Genomic DNA, 19,755 nt, shown 5'->3' with positions numbered 1-19,755 from the left:
GTGCACATCATGGTCAATATTATATACTATGTATAATGTGTAATTTGCATTTTTGGTCTTTTGTAGAGTTAAAGCTGCTCAGACTGAACTTGGACAGCAGATTCTAGCTGATTTTGAGGAGGCATTTCCATCTCAGGGTACAAAGGTAGATTACTTATCCTTTTTTTCCTCCTATTTATGTTTCTGTTATGCTGGTGTTTAGCAATGTACAATTCACACCATACCTCGCAATGTTTATACCACAGTCCCACAGATTTTGGTCAGAAATAATCTCAAATGTCACTAAACTCAAGTGTGTAATCACAAAGTGTAATAAGGCAATACGTTTTTTAAATTGCATTTTGGGTAGAGTAAGAGAGAGATTTGGCATTTTCTTCTACTTTAGATACTTAATGATAATGGTAAACAGGACAAATAGAGAGGGTGAATCTCCCTAGCGGGGGCACAGACTGCATGCATACAAGTATGTATTGAGTCAAAAAAGTACCTTCTTTTGCTCTCATCCTCCTCCAAATTCTTTTTTTTTTTGCTGCTTTGAACTGCTGCTGTTAGAGGGTGGCTGTGCTCATTCTCCCATTGTATTAGGAATTTAGCCTCCCTCTCTTGTTCACAGTCAAGATGGTCTAGGAACTGTGGGTTATGGGATTTGTGCGTATAGAGCAGTGACAACTAGCGTGCACTGTCTGTTCCAAACAAATGGAAGTGAGAGGGAAAAGGAGATGTACGAAAGCTCACGGAGGCAGAAAATACACTGGATTAAACAATTTCAGATAATAAGGATATTGTTTAGTGTCACTGACCGAAGGCTTAGGGAGGAAACTGGCACTGACTTTAATGCGGTAGTAAACTCTCCAAAAAAAAAAAAGTTTTCTCCTGCAAGGCAATGTCATAGTGTTCTAGTATGCATCTCATACTAGCACATTATGTGAAACTTACCTTAAAACGAATGCCCTTCAGCAGCACACTGTCACCGCTGACAGGACTTCCATCTTCACTCGGTCACTCTTCCGGGTTCATGGGCTCCGACGGCTTGAATGTATTTTTGTTTTTAATAAATATATTCCATTTAATAAACCTGAACAATGATTTGGCACAACTGTGCTTTTTGTTAACGGTGTTCTGGAATTCACGGTATCACTGAATGTACTTTTATAGCTTGCTGGAAAGAAGCCAATTCTAATAGTCACTTATGATTTTTTTTTTTTACCAGAGACCTGGAGGACCCAGCAATGTCCTGCGTGATGCTTGCTTGGTAGCTAATGTCCTGGATGTCCGGATTAAACAAGAGATCATCAAGAAATTCATCAGGCAGCATCTTTCTGAGTACTTGGTGCTTTTTCAAGAGAACCAAGATGTAAGAATAATTTAGTATGGCTACTTCAGTTTGCTTGGTATTAGACCATTGCAATGCCTGTACAGGAGAGCTCAGACAGAATTATGGAGAAGCAGCAGATGGAGCCAGTCATTTGCATTGTAAAAGTATGTGGATAGAAAGAGATAGCACAGACATGAGCCCACCAGTCTATTGTTTCTCTGTTCAATATCCAGTATTAGGATGTGTGAGGTATGTAGCAGACCCCTAAGTGTTAATGTACTACCACAGAAAAAACACAGAACTCCTGTCAGGCATGTCTTTGTTATGTGGTAGAGCCATGTAAATCTTTGGATGGATGCAAATAGGAATCCATTGGTAGACAAAATAGCTCACTTAATATGGATTTCATCAGTGTATTAGGTGTGTGCCTGCTGTGCAGTTTCAGGGTTCATTCACATGGGCATTTGTGTATTCTCTGCATGAAAAGGTTCTTGCTGGCAGAAAATCCTGCAGAAAACACATCTAAAGTACTTGTATTTAGATGCATACAGTATTTAGAAGTGTACAAATCTTCTTACATTCAAATTAATAGCTACACATTTACAAGCCTATACATTTAGGCATGTAAACTGGATATAAAAAGTCTACACACCCCTCAGGTTGTCAGGTTGCTGTGATGTAAAAAAAAAAAATGAGACAAAGATAAATCATTTCAGAACTTATTCCACCTTTAATGTGACCTATAAACTGTACAACTCAATTGAAAGACAAACTGAAATCTTTTAGGGGGGTGGGGGAGTAAACATAAAAAACTAAAATAATATGGTTGCATAAGTTTGCACACCCTTTTATAACTGGGGATGTAGCTGTGTTTAGAATTAAGCAGTCACATTCAAAATCATGTTAAATAGGAGTCAGTACACACCTGCCCATCATTTAAAGTGCTTTTGATTAACCCCAAATAAAGTTCAGCTGCTCTAGTAGGTCTTTTCTGACATTTTCTTAGTCGCATCCTACAGCAAAAGCCATGGTCCACAGAGAGCTTCCAAAGCATCAGAGGGATCTCATTGTTAAAAGGTATCAGTCAGGAAACAAAAGAATTTCCAAGGCATTAGATATACCATGGAACACAGTTATCATCAAGTGTAGAAAATATGGCGCAACAGTGACCATTACCAAGAACTGGATGTCTCTCCAAAATTGATGAAAAGACGAGAAAAAAACTGGTCTGGGAGGCTGCCAAGAGGCCTACAGCAACATTAAAGGAGCTGCAGGAATATCTGGCAAGTACTGGCTGTGTGATACATGTGACAACAATCTCCTGTATTCTTCATATATCTGGGCTATGGGGTAGAGTGGCAAGACGGAAGCCTTTTTTTTACAAAGAAAAACATCCAAGCATGGCTAAATTTTGCAAAAACACATCTGAAGTCTCCCAAAAGCATGTGGGAAAATGTGTTCTGGTCTGATGGAACCAAGGTTGAACCTTTTGGCCATAATTCTAAAAGATATGTTTGACGCAAAAACAACACTGCACATCACCAAAAGAACACCATACCCACAGTGAAGCATGGTGGTGGCAGCATCATGCTTTGGGGCTGTTTTTCTTCAGCTGGAACTGGAGCCTTATGCAGGCCATAAGACGGTTCGTTTATCAGCTGATTTTTCGTCTGAAAGAATAATCGGCCGATTTTCACACTGTTAGTGGGGCAATGGCATCGTCCGATTTTCGCGGTTCCTCCTCATTTCGTTTATTGGTCATGCTGGACAATTCGTGAAAAATGGCTGATTTTCACAATCATTGGTGTCAACATAGGTTTACAGAACGAACGATGTTTCGTTTTTCGGACGAAAAATCGGCCGATAAACCGTCTATGGCCTGCATTAGTCAAGGTAGAGACAATTATGAGCAGTTCCAAATACCAGTCAATATTGGCACAAAACCTTCAGGCTTCTGCTAGAAAGCTGAACATGAAGAGGAACTTCATTTTTCAGCATTACAACGACCCAAAGCATACATCCAAATCAACAAAGGAATGGCTTCACCAGAAGAAGATTAAAGTCTTGGAATGGCCCAGCCAGAGCCCAGACCTGAATCCAATTGAAAATCTGTGGGGTGATCTGAAGAGGGCTGTGCACAGGAGATAACTTCACAATCTGACAGATTTGGAGTGTGTTTGCAAGGAAGAGTCAGCAAATATTGCCAAGTCAAGATGTGCCATGCTGATAGACTCATACCTCAAAAGACTGAGTGCTAGAATAAAATCAAAAGGTACTTCAAAAAAAAGTTCTGAAAAGATTTATCTTTGTCTTCTTTTTTTACATCACAGAAACCTGATATTTTGACGGGTTTTAGACTTTTTAGATCTACTGTATGTGTGCATTCACGCATAAAATATGCAGATCTGTGTTGTCCTGGACACAGAGGTGTTTTACTTCTTTCTACTAAATGCAGCACTTCTTTTTTCAGGTAGGTGCAGACATGTGTATGGGCTCATTGATTACTATAGTGCTGCATTTAGATGCATACAAAATTGGGCGCAGTGTGCATCTAAACACAGCATTTTACTTTCTGTGTGAATGAGCCCTTAAAGAACCGCTATCGCTCTACCATCTCCCCCCCCCCCCCCCAAACAAAAATTACATTATTTGCATTTGTAAGTAAGCAAGAAGCACATTAGCACAGTTTTTTTCTATAGGTAATCCTTCCTTTTTTTTTTGGCGATGCAGGTGCTGCATCCTTTAATTATCTTAGTTCTCTTAATTAAGGCAAAGAACAGTTTCCTAACTTTGTAACAGCAGTCCATTGTTACTTTTTCTATGTACTAAGAATTATTGTTGTAGAGCTGTGTAACAGCAAGTGGTCTTTGGCGCCGTAACACTTTGCAGTTAATACAGTCTTATGTACACTTGATACTTTAAACCCTGCTACAAAATTTTACATTAAGGGGGAGCTTTCACACTGCTGCACTGAATTTTGGCTATAGCTTGAGTGCATCTCAGTGTACCCACTGTTTTCGTGCAAGTTACCCTCGCTTTCCCATAAACCGCCATTAGATCTGGCAATTTTGGTGCATTTTCTGAAAGTGGACCAAAGATGCAGCACACTGGATTTTTGATGCCCTTTAAAAAAAACAAAAAAAAACGCTCAATCTAATAGACGTCTATAGAAAAGTGTGGATAACCTGCATGTAAACCGCAGATACACTATGCTGCACTCGCACTGTGACTAAATCGCTTTGCAGCAGTGTGAAAGTGCCCATTCACAGCAGCAGAGTTAGAATGTTGTGCTGGTCTAGTGTGCAGTGGAACAACAGTAATGCTGATTTTCTGTGAACTTTATTGAAGTGTCACAAAGTGCTGGGCAGTGCTAATTTTTTTGTATGTGCAGTGCTTCACAGGAAAAAATTCCCAAAGCCTTCCCTGAGAGCTGCTTTGAAATGCACATTAGAAGACAAGGTAGCCAAAGCGCAGGAATTAGTAAAAACAATGTGTCATTTATTAAACAAATATCCAAATTTTCATTTAAGTAAGAGAAGTGCTGCTAAGACATAGAGGGAAATGACAGTGTGTGCATGAGAATGAGTCCAAACTACAGACCGGCTACAGCTGTTATCCATAGGAAACTGGACTCACCATGTAAGGATGGTAAGCAGCGACACTGTACTAATGGCACTGGGCATGAAGGGGTTAACGTGGGGCGATCCAAGAGTTAAATGTGCGCTGTGTGAGTGCTTTACACTGTAAGCACACTGCTTTGTATGGCTCTGCTATGCAGAGCCATACAAAGCAGTGTGGAGGAGCTGACAGGGGAGAGATCTGTGTTTGTTTATACTCAGGTCTCTTCCCTGTCGAAGATACTCGGCAATCACCGGCCGGGACCCAGTGATTGATAGCTGAGGCTGAGAATGGTGACATGCGCGCCCCTGCCTGTAGCAGCACAATTACGAATATATACATGATTTTGTGCACCCGTACCGCCCTGTAGCAATATTTCTGCTATAGAGCGGCGTGAAAGCAGTTAATAAAGGACACATTATTTTTCATAATTCCTGCACTTTGGCTACTCTGTTGTCTTCTATATGCCATTCCACATGAACCATTATTAAGGCTGCTGAATACTTGCACCAACCATCCTGAGCCAGGACTTTGTTATATTATCAACTCTGGAGATTCCACCAATAGAAATAGGGAATAAGTACTTTTTATATTCAATTGACTGTTGTTCATGTACTAAGGTAAGAGCGCTGAGAGACTTTCTTTTTTTAATCAAGTGAACATTGACTGAATGTGAACGTTGATTGAGGATTAAAGCCTGGTACACACATACGGTTTAAAGGTAACAGGTCAACTTTTGGTACAGGTGTACTGCTGTGTGTTCAACAGAAGCCAGTCTAATGACCGACTTCTGTTGAACAGTCTTTTTGGAAAACCATCATTCGATCGGCACTTGCAGCCAATGGGTGCAAGCTTTGATTTGTGTATTCTGGGGTAAGGCCCCCCCCTGTCATAATACAATAGCCCAGTGGGAGAGATCCCTGCATCACACATCATTGTATTGATGCAGTGATCTGTCAGTTTTTTCTTTTTCTTCAACCTGCTAGTTGAACAAAGAAAAAAAAAAAAAAACTGGACATGCATACCATGCTTGAATGTGCATCAGAATTTATTAGCGGAAGTAAATGATCCACAGATTAGCTCTGTCAGATCAACAAAATGCACCAACATCAATGTAGTACTACACATATAAATAATCCAAACTGTTTTCAATATAGATCCCTACACTATATATTAAATATTTTATCATCTGATTTAACGCTCTGAATCCTAGAATAATCGTTAAAGCGGTAGTTAACTCCGCTATAGAATTTTCTTTAGGGGCCCCAAGGTGGGTTATGCCATAATGTGCTAGTATGCAAAGCATTTGGCAGACTTACCTGTCAAACAGTGCACTCCAGCGTGGCGTTGGAATCGTTCCAGTGCTTCCATCTTCTCTGGGTCTTCCTTCCAGGTTTTGTGCCTTCGGCCATTTGGTAGGCCAGGCCACGATGACGTCACTTCCGCGCATGTGCACAAGAGTCACATCGCTGCAGTATAGATCAGGGTCCAATGGCATATTTAGGTTTTGTGCTGTCATAGGCAGCACAAAAATCCCCCCCCTTCCCCGCAGAGAGAGCCTGACATTGACAAACAAAACCCCTGCCCCCCCCCCCCCCAGAGAGGCTTCCACTATCACCACGCCCCATATACTAGCAAACCACCCCCCCCGGGAGAGAAAGACAATCACTTTCGCAGCTCCGGACATCCCTGGGAACGAGAGTCAGGCTCTGCATTCACCATCCAGCAGCCCGCAGCCTCTCTTGGATCCCACCTGCTGCTCATGCCGCGTATGTCCCTTCTTCCAGGTGGCGGTGCTGCCCCTGAAAAATGTTGCCCTAGGCAAATGCCTTGTTTGTCTTGTGGTAAATACGCTCCTGACGGGGCCATATATGCGCAGCTCAGTGTACATGACAGCTGACAGGAGGATGCAATTATGGCAGAAGAGACCAATATGGTCTCTTCTGTCATAAAAACCCTTCCTGTCAACAGATTTAAAAAAAATGAAGTTTACATCTACTTTAAAATGTGTCTAAAGTGTAAACTTTTTTTTTTTTCGAACAAGGAAGGGTATTTATTGTGGTTTATATCCCCATTAGGGAGATTCACCCTTTGACTCTTTCCCGGTGACCATTATCGTTGGGACAAAAAGTAAAGGAAAATACAGTATTTTTTTTTTTGCTTTAACCAGAGCATATGAATAGAGGGGAAATCTTAAAATTTGGGACACTTGTTCCAGTTATCTTTACAGAACAGGAAGCACAGGGAAAACTCCTGAATGGGACACTGATGGTAAAAATAAAGTTTTGGTTTTACATGTACTTTAAATGTTCAGTTGGTATTTATCTTCCATATTCCTGCATATATGTTATTTAGGTGTTTGTCCTTTTTGTGTGGCAGGTGGCGTGGCTTGACAAAATTGACAGGCGCTATGCTTGGATTAAACGTCAGCTTGTGGATTATGAAGAGAAGTATGGCCGCATGTTTCCTGTGGACTGGTGCATGACAGAGCGCATTGCTGTTGAGTTTTGCCATATAACCAGGTAAAATTTTGGATTTTCTTTCACGTGTTCAGGATTTACTAGATTATTTTTCTCCCAGTGCATTTAAGTTGCACAAGCGGTTTGCAGCAAGTTGATGCTGGTAGGGGGTCAACCGCAAGCTAGAAGGATGTCAACAGCAAGACAAATGCACTTGAAGATCAACTATAAATGGTCTCAGAAATTGCTTAAACTGATCTTTAATGCAAGTAGCATGCTTCTGAAAGCAAGTTGCTTTGCCCTTCAGCCAAAACCCTTAATTGCTTTGTGAAAAATAAAAACATGCCATATCAAAAATAAAACCATTTCTTCCTTTAGAAAAGGAAGAAACCTGTTCTCTTGACCCAGGTTTTGCAAGTTAAGTCACTTAGTGTATGCTGCAAAATAAATAGGTAATCACATGGGGTTTTTAAATGCATGCATTTCTCAGCAGGTCAAGTGCACAAAAAGCTGGGAGGTATTTTGACTTAAAGCCATAGTAAACCACAGGTAGAAAAAAAAAAAGAATATAAAAATCCCCTGCAAGAAAATGTCATAATATGCTAGTATGCATCACATTCTAGCACATTATGAAGGACTTACCTTAAAACGAAGCCCTCCAGTGGCACGCTGGCCAATTCCACCCTGTCTTCCTTCCAGGTTCGTGAGTTCTGGCTGTCTGACTGGCCGAGCCGCGATGACATCACTCCCACGCATGCGTGCAGAAGTCCCGGACCACGGCACAGTACTCTGAAGGAATGGCTCTAAAAAAAAACAGCAAATGTCTCTTAAACGGTGCACGTTTAGGAGATATTCATTTTATCTACAAGTTAAAAATAATTGTTTACTACCACTTTAAAGTGATGTATTGAACATACACTGGCCCTTGTGTATGAAGATGCTGCGCGTTGCTACCTGGGTGTTCCAGTTCATGGACTTCTTCCAACATGCAGACATGCATGAAGTGCTACAATCTATCTATTACAGATATTTAAATATCACTGACATTTTACACAGAACTTTACATATTGTATATTCACATCGGTCCCTATTCTCAAGGTCCATATCTCTTACAGTACATACACATACTAGGGCCAATTTAGACAGGAGCTAATTATCTTACCAGCACGTCTTTGGAGCGTGAGAGGTAACGAGTACCTGGAGAAACCCATGCAAGCAGAGAGAGAGAGAACATGCACAGTGAAGCTACACCCATCAGCATTTCTGAAATATGTGATCTGTTTTGATCTCAATTTTATGTACAGTATTGTCATAAGCAGTAGACGTTTGTCATTACTTGGCAGTGTCAGTATTTTTGGATGCTGAGGAAGAACTTCACAAAATAATGACTAGGGAAAGAGAAGTATAGTAGTAATTGCATTCCCCTATGCCCCTCACCTCAGATCTGTGCATTTACTGCTGTTCCAATCTTAATCATCAATAGTGGTCATTGCTCCAGTTCATAGTCTATGACCTCATGTAAGAAGTATACTATAATATACCTGACTTTCTCTAATGATCCAGACCTCTGTACTTAATTATAAACCTAATTTGCAGCTGCATAATGGCATAACAATCCAACGTGCCGACTTCCTTTTGGTGCACAGTGCCTTTCTGCATAATTTATTTTCCTAGGTGCCAACAGTTGAACCTAGAGTTCACCTTTACAGAAATAAAATCTGTCTTTAGGGCTTTTACCTTGGATGAAGCAATACAATCCTTGCTCATTATTTAAGGGCAACATTCATTTTCTTTATGCCGTAATGAGAGCTTTCAGTGAAATTTGTACAAAATGTAAGACTTTGAGCTGCCCAAGTACTTGATTCAATAGTTTAGCGGTTCGTTCTGTCCTGAGTAGACTCCAGGAAAAAAAAGAAATCCCCTGGAGATGAAAAGTATCCATAGTACCAGAGCTTTTATAATACCCTTTATACCTGTCATTGTTCTCTCTCTAATGAGAACTGCATCTGCTGCCAAAGCTTTGTTCTTCTACTACACATGCTGGCTTAAACCCCTTATGAGTAGTACCCTGAACTCCTCACCTTTCCACAATCATGTTTCTTGCCCAGTCCTAACAATAAAAGAACAAGCCTGAAATGCATGTGGAAAAGTCACTGGGGTCAGTTTTGTTTGGAATGGCCCATAGCTTTTTTTTTAGTCTGCTCATATGTCAGAAAAGAAACTTTACATTTCATTTACCTGCACGGTTTAAAACCACATTAAACTTACTACTACATTCTGTCCCCATGTTGGTTTTATCATTGGTTTCATAAAGTTCAGTACATGATGAATATACCTTTTTTCCACTGTGTTGTCAAAGTCTAATGTCACTTCATACCATGAAAAACTATGTTTATAGTATTGATTAAATATACAGTGAGGAACAGAAGTATTTGAACACCCTGCGATTTTGCAAGTTCTCCCACTTAGAAATCATGGAGGGGTCTGAAATTCACATTGTAGGTGCATTCCCACTCTGAGAGACAGAATTTTTTTTAAAAAATCAGGAAATCACATTGTATGATTTTTAAAGAATTTATTTGTTCTGTAGTAGTTTCAGAGAGGTGGTCTGGGGCAGGGCTGGTAACACTGTTTTATATGACTGCAGAGTACGCAGGATAGCACTGAATATATGGCAGAATCAACGGATGTTTTATTACACTTTTTCCTTGTACACCATTATTAAGCAATACAAATGATATATTTTATCGTAATCCTGAATTTTCAATGATTGTTTTCAATTTTTTTTAAATTGTGTATTTGCCAACCTTGTCCCAACCTCCCACCACATAGTACAACCAGGCAGATAACATCCTTATTTCCTGGTTTAACCTTCCAGCTTCCTTATTGGACAGTAGATCAGCATGGTCACAGTGATGATTCATTGTTCAGTAAGCAATAGAGAACACAAGAAGGTTTAAAGCAGGGGTACTGAATTAAAATTCATGAAAGTCCGATCAGTGAAATTTTATCCCAGCCTTTTATTTCACAATACCTATCTTACATCAGTTTCCTCAGCCCCTCTGCATATAACAATCCCCTCTTCACATCACTGTTTCCCTTTCACAATAGTCTTCTGAATCTGCCTTCACAGTGGTATCCTCTGCCCCCTTCACAGCACCTCCCCAGAGCAGTGACCTCTGCCCCCCTTTCACATCTCAACCCCCTGCACCTCTTGCACCCTTTCACATTAAACAGTGCCCTGCACCTCTGACCTCCCTTCACATTACACAGCCACCTTCAACTGTGGCACTCCTTCATATTACACAGCCCCCTGCACCTCTGGCACCCCTTTATATTACACAGCTCCCTGCACCTCTGGCACCACTTCACCTTACACAGCCCCCTGCACCTCTGGCCTCCCTTCACATTACACAGCCACCTTCAACTGTGGTACCCCTTCATATTACACAGCCCCCTGTACCTCTGGCACCCCTTCATATTACACAGCCCCCTGCACCTCTGGCACCCCTTCATATTACACAGCCCCCTGCACCTCTGGCACCCCTTTACATTACACAACCCCCTGCACCTCTGGCACCCCTTTACATTACACAGCCCCCTGCACCTCTGGCACCCCTTCACATTACACAGCCCCCTGCACCTCTGGCACCCCTTCATATTACACAACCCCCTGCACCTCTGGCACCCCTTCATATTGCACAACCCCCTGCACCTCTGGCACCCCTTCATATTGCACAACCCCCTGCACCTCTGGCACCCCTTCATATTACACAGCCCCCTGCACCTCTGGTACCCCTTCACATTACACAGTCCCCCTGCACCTCTTGTACCCCTTCATAGTACACAGCCCCCTGCACCTCTGGCACCCCTTCACCTTACACAGCCCCCCTGCACCTCTGCCACCCCTTCACATTACACAGTCCCCCTGTACCTCTGGCGCCCCTTCACATTACACAGCCCCCTGCACCTGTGGTACACATTCATATTGCACAGCCCCCTACACCTGTGGTACACCTTCATATTACACAGCCCTCTGCACCTCTGGTACAGCAGCGATCTGGAAGGAACATCGACTCAGTCTGCCATGTAGGAATGCCTGGTTTAAAGGTTAACTCCAGAAACAGCCATTTTTAAAATCTTTGATTCTCATATTGCCATTTTTTCTACTGAGAACTCCTAACATGTACAGGGGGGTATTGCTTTTCCAGCTCCCCTCTGCATTGGATAGTGTCTATAAACAACCCTGTTGTGTCTATATAATGACCCTGTTTCTGGTGTTCTGCCTCTTTCTCCCTCACTTTGCTGTGTCATTTGTTTAAGTACTGCTTCAGTATAGTGGTGGAACAATTAATGTAGTTTTATAGTATTCATTTTTTTTAGTTGATACATGTTGCTATTTTCTGCAGAAATGATCTTGCAAAAATCATGAGGACAAGAGCAAAGGAAATTGAGGTGAAGCTTCTGCTCTTTGCTATTCAGAGAACCACTAACTTTGAGGGTCTCCTAGCAAAAAAGTTCTCTGGCTGTACCTTGACTGACACTGTTGTGGTAAGATGATGATTTAGCAGTCAAAAGTTGCATGAGTGCGTATTGCCAGTAATATACTATATGGGTTTGGTAGTTTTGCGTTACTGCAGCTTTCTGGATACTGGGAATTGTCTGTCATTTCATCTGTTTTGAAAAGCATCAATAAAGCGGTGTTTGAGATGAAAGCAGAACATCGCCACTGTAGGTGATGAGTAAATCTGGCATTGCAAATGTATTTATTTCTCCTAAGCATATGCACAGATGTATCCAAGCTGCAAAGAATTACACAATTTATTAATCACAAATCACATTTCTGGATTCTTAAACTGCCTGATTTTCTGCAGATCAGACAAACCTACATGTGTAAACACAGGAACATCAAAGTTCTGGATCAACAACTCTTATGATGTGATTGTTACTACTGTATGTTCTGATTGGATTGACATGAGTATGTAGGAAATTGGTTATGTCTCTTCTAAGGTGTATGAACAAAATATATGATCCCAGAGCACAGATAAGATAAAACCACCTTTAGCTCAGGCTCTTTGGAATGTTCCTTTTCTTATCTGTTTCTTTTATTTCTTTTGCTGGAGGCTTTTTATATACTACCCAAGTCTCCCTGGTGGTGCAAATTCTACTTCTAGTTGGTTGATTTTGGGAGGTCATGGGGTGACTGATGCATAATGTGTGGTCTGCAAGAAAAATTTCCTTGCAGTCACTGCAGTAAGTGACAGACCTTAAGGTTGGTATACATTGCAACAGTGAACTTACAGTGATTCTTAAAAGTAAAAGCCTTATTTAAACATGGTCATACACAATACAATTTAGAAGTACATTTTTAGTAGGGACCGGATACATTTCAATCCATGCATGAACAGGCTTGGTTGTTCAAAAGTCAATCTTTCGACTATAGCAGCATTTTTTGAGAGGGGCGGTTTCAGGCTGGAAAAAAAAAAGACTACTGCGTTTGAAGATGAGTTTTTTAGCTGTAAAAATACTCTAATGCTGTTAAACATAGTAAAATATAGCTAGGCTATAGACGGGAGCGCAGATTAGTGTATTTTGATGGCGGGGAACTCTCCCCTCTGTCAGGATACAAAAGCTCAACGAGGAGGATTTGAGTGTATGGGTGGAGGAATTGAGTCATTTGGGGTATCAGGGAATCAAGACTTTTTTTTGTTCAATGCACTGGTTGAATAAAAAAAAAAAAGACTAATTTATGGGCTTTTTAAAGCAGATTGTACAACTAGATTGTAACATCTACATGCAGTTTCTAAGGTGTATGGTCACCAGCAGACACCAAGGTGCTTGAAAATACTTTACTAATAAAAGAAAAAAAAAAAACTCTCTTCTTTCCCCCCCCATTGAACCTGATTCTAATCTGCTACCAAAGCTTGCAATATGTACATTGACTTTCTTTCATTCAGCATGGAACCTGAACGAAAGAAATTTTAACAGGTTCCTCCATCTGAGCAGTGTGGATGGATGACTCTTCTGATTCTGACTGCCGATGCCCACGTTAGACTTTTTTTTTTAGCAAAAAAAACACCATTCTGTATTTTTAACTCCCACTTTCTCACAATGCATCCCTGAATAGTCATTGTGCAGTTGTTTAGTCACCATTTTGAGAGCGGTTTCCTCTGCGTGGAGCACAGATTTGCAGTTGGCCATGCTAACTGCACACGTAAGCTACACGCAGAGGAAAATGTTTTCATGTTTCATATGCGGGGAGCCGTTGGCCATGATAACTGCATACATGAGCTACACGCAGAGGAAAAATGTTTCATGTTTCGTATTCATAGAGCACAAATATGCATTTGGCCATGCTAACTACATACATGAGCTACACTCAGATGAAAAAATTTTCTGCGTGGAATCACACAGCACAGATCGGACAATAACAGCAAGAACAGCAAAGCACACTGGGAAATGTAGGAATTTACTGTATAATGAAAAATTGCCAGTGTCCATTGCTTAGAAAAAAATGCTTGAGGCACAAAAACACACCTAGCCATGTTTTTACCGTGGTTTACTACATTTAACAGCGTTAGTGTTTTTACAGCTTAAAAAACTCATCTTCAAATGTGGTAGTCCTGGGGGGGATGGGGTTTTCCAGTCTGAAACCGCCCATGCCAAACAAAATGCTGCTAAAAGCCTATCTGTACATGGACACATAGGATAACATGCTGGGGAGTTTACTGGCTGTAGAAAAAAATGCCTGAAAACCGCAGCTGTGTGCATGAGGCCTAAGACTTGTGCTATCTCACTATCTGATAAGAGTTCCTGTATGGTCAAGGCTTTTAAAAAGACCATCTTGCCACACCATTCATTTCAACAGCCATCTTACCAGAGGTTATTTAATATAATTTTATACATGTTATTTATCTGTAAAAGCCTCCCTTGTATAAACATCCAAAACCTCTGTTGGACACCACCATAATGGATGCGATCTCAGCAGTCCCAGCACATCCGGCTCTATAGTATTCCTCTTCTCTCCTCCTCCAGCTACAGTGCTAGATAAAAAGTATAAACAACGACACTAAAAAATATATAACTATATAGACCAGGGGTGGCTAACCTGTGGCTCTCCAGCTGTTGTGGAACTACATTTCCCATGAGGCATTGCAAAGATGGGAAGTTACTGACTTGCAGAGGCATGATGGAACTTGTAGTCCTGCAGCAGCTGGAGAGCCGCAGGTTGGCCACCCCTGATATAGACACGCACACACACACAAAATACATGTGGGCCATTGATTGCAAACAAGGTTTGTTCATTGCCCACACAAAAAAAAAAAAATTCCTCACAAATTCATTCTAGACGGTGTTGCAAAAATGAATGCACCCCAATGAAATTCTTAGGAGCAAAGCTAGATTTTAGACAACAAAATCCTAATTAACAAGAATTCAACTACAGGTGAGTCTAATTATTCACTAAACAGGTGTCCAGCAGTCAGTTGATTATAAAAGGTCGTTACGTAACAAAGAAAACCCCTTCCCATTTCATTCTGTCAGCAATGGCACCACGTGGAAGAGAAATGTCACAAGGCCTGAGAAAGAAAATAATTACTTTACACAAGATACGTAAAGGCTACACGAAGATCACAAAGCTTTACTTATCAGTCAGAATACTGTAGCAAAAGTGATACAAAAATTTATCAAAGATGGAACTGCAACCATCTCACAGAGATGTCCAGTCCATCCACATAAGTTAACACCTTGACAGGGGTGTCTTCTGATGAGAATGGTTGAAGAAAATCACCATGCAAGTTCACTGCAGTTAGCTAAAGAAGTAGAAAGCCAAACTGGGGTGATGGTTTCCCGTGACACAATACGGCATACACTGCAGAAGAATAGCATGCATGGTGACGTCCACAAAGGAAGCCTCTCCTAAAGCTCTTGCACAAAAAAGCCCATCTAGAATTTTCCATGGCTCATGCTGAAAAAGAAGACTAATGCACTGTGGAGTAATGAGACCAAGATAAATGTTTTTGGAACTGATGGCTTCAAAACGGTAGAGGAGTACAAAGAAAAATGCATGGTGCCTGCAGTGAAACAGGGTGGTGGCAGTGTCTGAAATGGAGCTGCATTTCATTGATGGTATCATGAATTCACGGATGTTCTGCTCTTTATTGAAAGAGAAGCTGCTACCATCACTCCGTGCCCTTGGTCATCATGCACTTTTCCAACATGACAATGTTTCAAAACACACATCTAAGGCCACTGTTGCATTTTTGAAGAAGAACTGGGTGAAAGTGATTCAGTAGCCAAGTATGTCTCTGATCTGAACCCAGTCGAACACCCATGGGGTATTCTGAAGAGGCAAGTTGAGCATCACTCTCCATCCAGCATCCAGGCTCTTAAAGAGGTCATTCTTGAAGAATGGAAAAAGATAGATGTTGCAGTATGTGAGGGCACATCTCATGTGTTGGTGGTGGAGGTGCACATGTTAATATAAAGAAGACATGGAGTTATAGAAGTAGCCATAAGGTGATTTTAAGAAGAAAGATTGAAAAGGACTTATCAAACAAATGTGACTTCTTATTTGTCATATTTTGGTGTTTGTGTGTGTGTATATATATATATTTATTTTTGGCTGAGAATTTGAGGTCAATTTGGTGTGTATTTACAGGAAAGCGCGGCACTGTCATTGTTTATGGCTTTGAGCACATTTATATGAGTATGTGTGGGCAGCTTCTCTTTTTATTTTTATTTTATGTTTAAACATTAGAGCTGGTTCTGGGATTTTATTTTATTATTTGACTAGGTAAAAAGTGATGTAGGTAAGTGAGGGGAGAGGTGGAGTAATTGGACAAGTACAGATGGTACCGAATACATTTCTAGAAGAGGAGACTGCTTTGACATGGGAGAAAACTGACTAGCCAAATTTTGCTAGCAAGTTCAGGGGCACAAGTAAGCATTTTAAAATACTCGATTGAAGATGTTGATAATGCCACTTTTAAAATAACGGCTAAAATATTATATATGCCGTGCCCTAAAGTGGAACTTTTCTCACAACAACCTATAACAGCAATTAAAAAATGTCCTTTTTCAAGGAACATACATTCCACATTAATAATTATGCTACCAAAATGAGTCTGTGCTGTAAACTGCCTCCAACATTTCTCCTGTTTCTTCTTGTGGGAGGCTGCCATTTTGCTGAAAACCAGAGCCCCTGAGCAGCAGTAAATCTTTATGCTGTCAGCAGATCGGTCTCTAGTGGCGCTGATTTTTCACACAGTGCCAAAAAATAGAGAGCAACTGAGCATGTGCCGAGCAGAGTGAGACAGTGTATTACCGGATTTTAAACAGTATAAGCATTTATTTTTAATGTTTTACATAGTTATACCTGCAAAAGGGGCCAGCCTGAAGTGATTTGGCAGGACTTAATTTTCTGACTAAAGTTCCACTTTAACTCCAGTTGGCAGGGGTAAGAGTTAAATTTTGCCCGCATGAATACAATGCAATTATACAAGATATTTAACTATTTAATATAAAGTAATCTGAAATCCTTCTTCATTTTGACTTACTATGATACCTTTGCATCAGCTGAAATACTATGTAAGGCTGGCCATTGTAATTCCATATATAATTGTTCAATTTCAGAATAATAGTGGTGAATATCCGTTCGGCTGCTTTAATAGGATCTTATTCTATGAGCTAGTGTTGACGCAAGTCAAAGTGCCTGCAAAGGTACCGATGTTTTGAAAGTAGAGTTGTCCCTTTCTAGTAGCTTCAGAGGATGCACCTTGCAGATTTCTGGGTAAAGTAGCCTTAGTGCATGGGACAGAGTGTTCAATATCTAAATGGGATTGTGGAGCACCTTTGTTTCTGTGTTCCCAATCTTGATTTTGTTCTAACAAGCTGGCTTCTTTAATAAACTAGTACACAAGTAACCCATTACTACATTGACTTAATGTCTTTGGCAAGACATCAGTTTACATATTATCATTGCTATATTTTATTCAGCTTACAAATGCGCTTCTAATTTACAGAATGCAATATATTCACGTGTGCTTTTCATTATCTTTGTGCAGAGCATGCTGGTTCATCCAAGGACATTAGAAAGGGTCAAAACACAGCCAACACAATTCCTCTAGAAAAAAGGCAGACTTTTAATTTTTATTATTGAGACGCCTATTTAATAACAGGGCCTATTCAGTCATATTTAGCCAAAATGTCACCAGGTTCTCCTTAATTTATATGTTATACGGTGTGTGGTTGAGTTCCAGGTCTATTATTTTTTAATCACACACACCCTTGAAAAAGTATTCATACCCCTTGACATTTTCCACATTTAGTCATGTTACGACCATAAATGTATTTTATTGAGGTTTTATGTGATAGACCAACACAAAGTGGTACTTAATTATGAAGTGGAAGGGAAATGATAAATGGTTTTTGAAAAATTTTACAAATAAAAACCTGAAAAGTGTGGCGTGCATGTGTATTCAGCCCCGTATATTTTTTTCTTGGCCAAGAATTTTCTTTTCTTTCCAGGTCGATGGTCACATGAAAATCGTCCGTTTCTGAGACCCATTAATGGTGCGAAAATTCTTAGAAAATATTTTCGAAACAAAATTCTCTTGGAATTTGACCCATGTATGGCAGACTTAAAATCTAGTGAAACCAATTGCCTTCAAAAGTCACCTAAGTAGTAAATAGAGTCCACCTGCGTGTAATTTAATCTCAGTATAAATACAACTGTTCTGTGAAGCCCTCAGAGGTTTGTTAGAGAACATAATGCAGGACATACATAGGTTGAATTCCATACGAATTTTCTTTAGAATATCGGAAATTTTGTGCGTTTTTTTTAATCCGATGGTACCATCATTGATTTCAAACTTCCACGAATCAAGCCTTTAATTTGACCTTATGTTGCTACAGAAAAGAATTTTCATGGCCAAGAATTTTATTTTCTATCCAGGTCAAAGCTCATGCTAATTTCTTTTTCAATTACATTTCTTACATAAGTCTCCCATCATTGATTAGAAATTTGTTCATTTTAAAAAAAATTCCAACATGCCTGGTCGCTCGAAAATTGGCTGTTGCTGTGGACCACTAATGGTGTGAAATTAGAGCAAAAATTCTTAAACGATTTTCAAAAGAAAATACTTTCAGAATTCGACCCATGTATGACCTGCTTCAGTGAATAAACAGCATCATGAAGGCCAAGGAACACACCAGACAGGTCAGGTGATAAAGTTATGGAGAAGTGTAAAGCAGGGTTAGGTTATGAAAAAAAAAAATCCCAAGCTTTGAACATCTCACGGAGCACTGTTCAATCCATCAACTGAAAATGGAAAGATTATGGCACAACTGCAAACCTACGAAGAAGTGGCTGTACACCTAACCGGACAGGTCAGGCAAGGACAGCATTAATCAGAGAAGCAGACACACACACACACACACTATATTTGTGAAATTCTATTCTCTTTTTCTATTAGGTAAAACATTGTTTACACAAATGTTTTACCAAATGATAATTATTGTTTAAAGCAAACCTGTGCATAGAAAATATGAAGATTGCCGCTGCTGACCTTTTCTTCTAAAATGTTAGTTGCCTGACTGTTGCACTGATTCAGTGGCATAAAATACATTCAAGGCAAACCAATAAATACCTGTATATGAGCTGTCTCACTTACCAATGGTGGTTTATTTCCATCCATCCAGTCCTGAGATTTACTCACCTGTGCCAAACGGCAAAGCCAGCCTGATGACCTGAGGTTACTCTATAGCTGTTCAACACAATCAGGGTTACCTCTCTGTTCCCAGCCTGTGATTTGACTATGAAGGAGCAGCAACAGGCTGTTGAGATATTCTCTTTACTCTCATCATGTTCCTTGACATCATATGTAAAATCAGGACACTTGATTAGCCCTATGTACTATCTATCCCTCTTTCATTCTGAGTTCTGCTGTACAAGGACACTTAAATAAAGTGAGATTCGGTTATTTAGACTAGTTGCATAAAAAATGAATTCAGTTATGTTTATAAAGCACATAACTAAGTTATTTGATGTTTTTTTAATATCTGCATGGAGTCCAGCTTTAATATTTTCCAGTCACCAACCCAGAACAAATATACACGTCAGGAATTCTGACTTCATTGGCTGTATATTTGATGCAAGTCAGTGGTTCAGAAAGTACTAAACTTTGTAAAGCTTGTAAAGCTGGCTGAATACTGCTCGAATTTTGGCCAATTCCTGCTGGCAGTCAATAACCCTGCCGGAACTGCTCCACTCAACAAGTTCGATTGTTCAATTTATTTTTGTCAAAAGTGCCTGTCTGAAAATTGCTGGAAGAACAGCACTTGCATCTAATTGGTCTGTCAGAA

The 19,755-nt window shown here is 40.2% G+C and overlaps 1 protein-coding gene across 1 annotated transcript in view; it reads left to right on the top strand.

Moving 5' to 3' along the window:
• Positions 1–19,755, top strand: part of VPS53 (VPS53 subunit of GARP complex) — a 212,940-nt gene that overhangs the window by 80,519 nt on the left and 112,666 nt on the right. The window contains exons 8-11 of the mRNA XM_089668435.1: positions 67–145; positions 1,211–1,354; positions 7,313–7,455; positions 11,802–11,943. Coding sequence (XP_089524561.1) covers positions 67–145; positions 1,211–1,354; positions 7,313–7,455; positions 11,802–11,943 — 508 coding nt within the window. The remainder of the gene's footprint in view (positions 1–66; positions 146–1,210; positions 1,355–7,312; positions 7,456–11,801; positions 11,944–19,755) is intronic.

This window comes from Staurois parvus, unplaced genomic scaffold (assembly GCF_062004578.1).
Source record: "Staurois parvus isolate SC_StPar_1 unplaced genomic scaffold, SC_StPar_1.0 ptg000058l, whole genome shotgun sequence".
NCBI lineage: Eukaryota > Metazoa > Chordata > Amphibia > Anura > Ranidae > Staurois > Staurois parvus.
The sequence above is the reverse complement of the archived record's forward strand: the minus strand, read 5'-3'. Positions and strand labels throughout refer to the sequence as shown.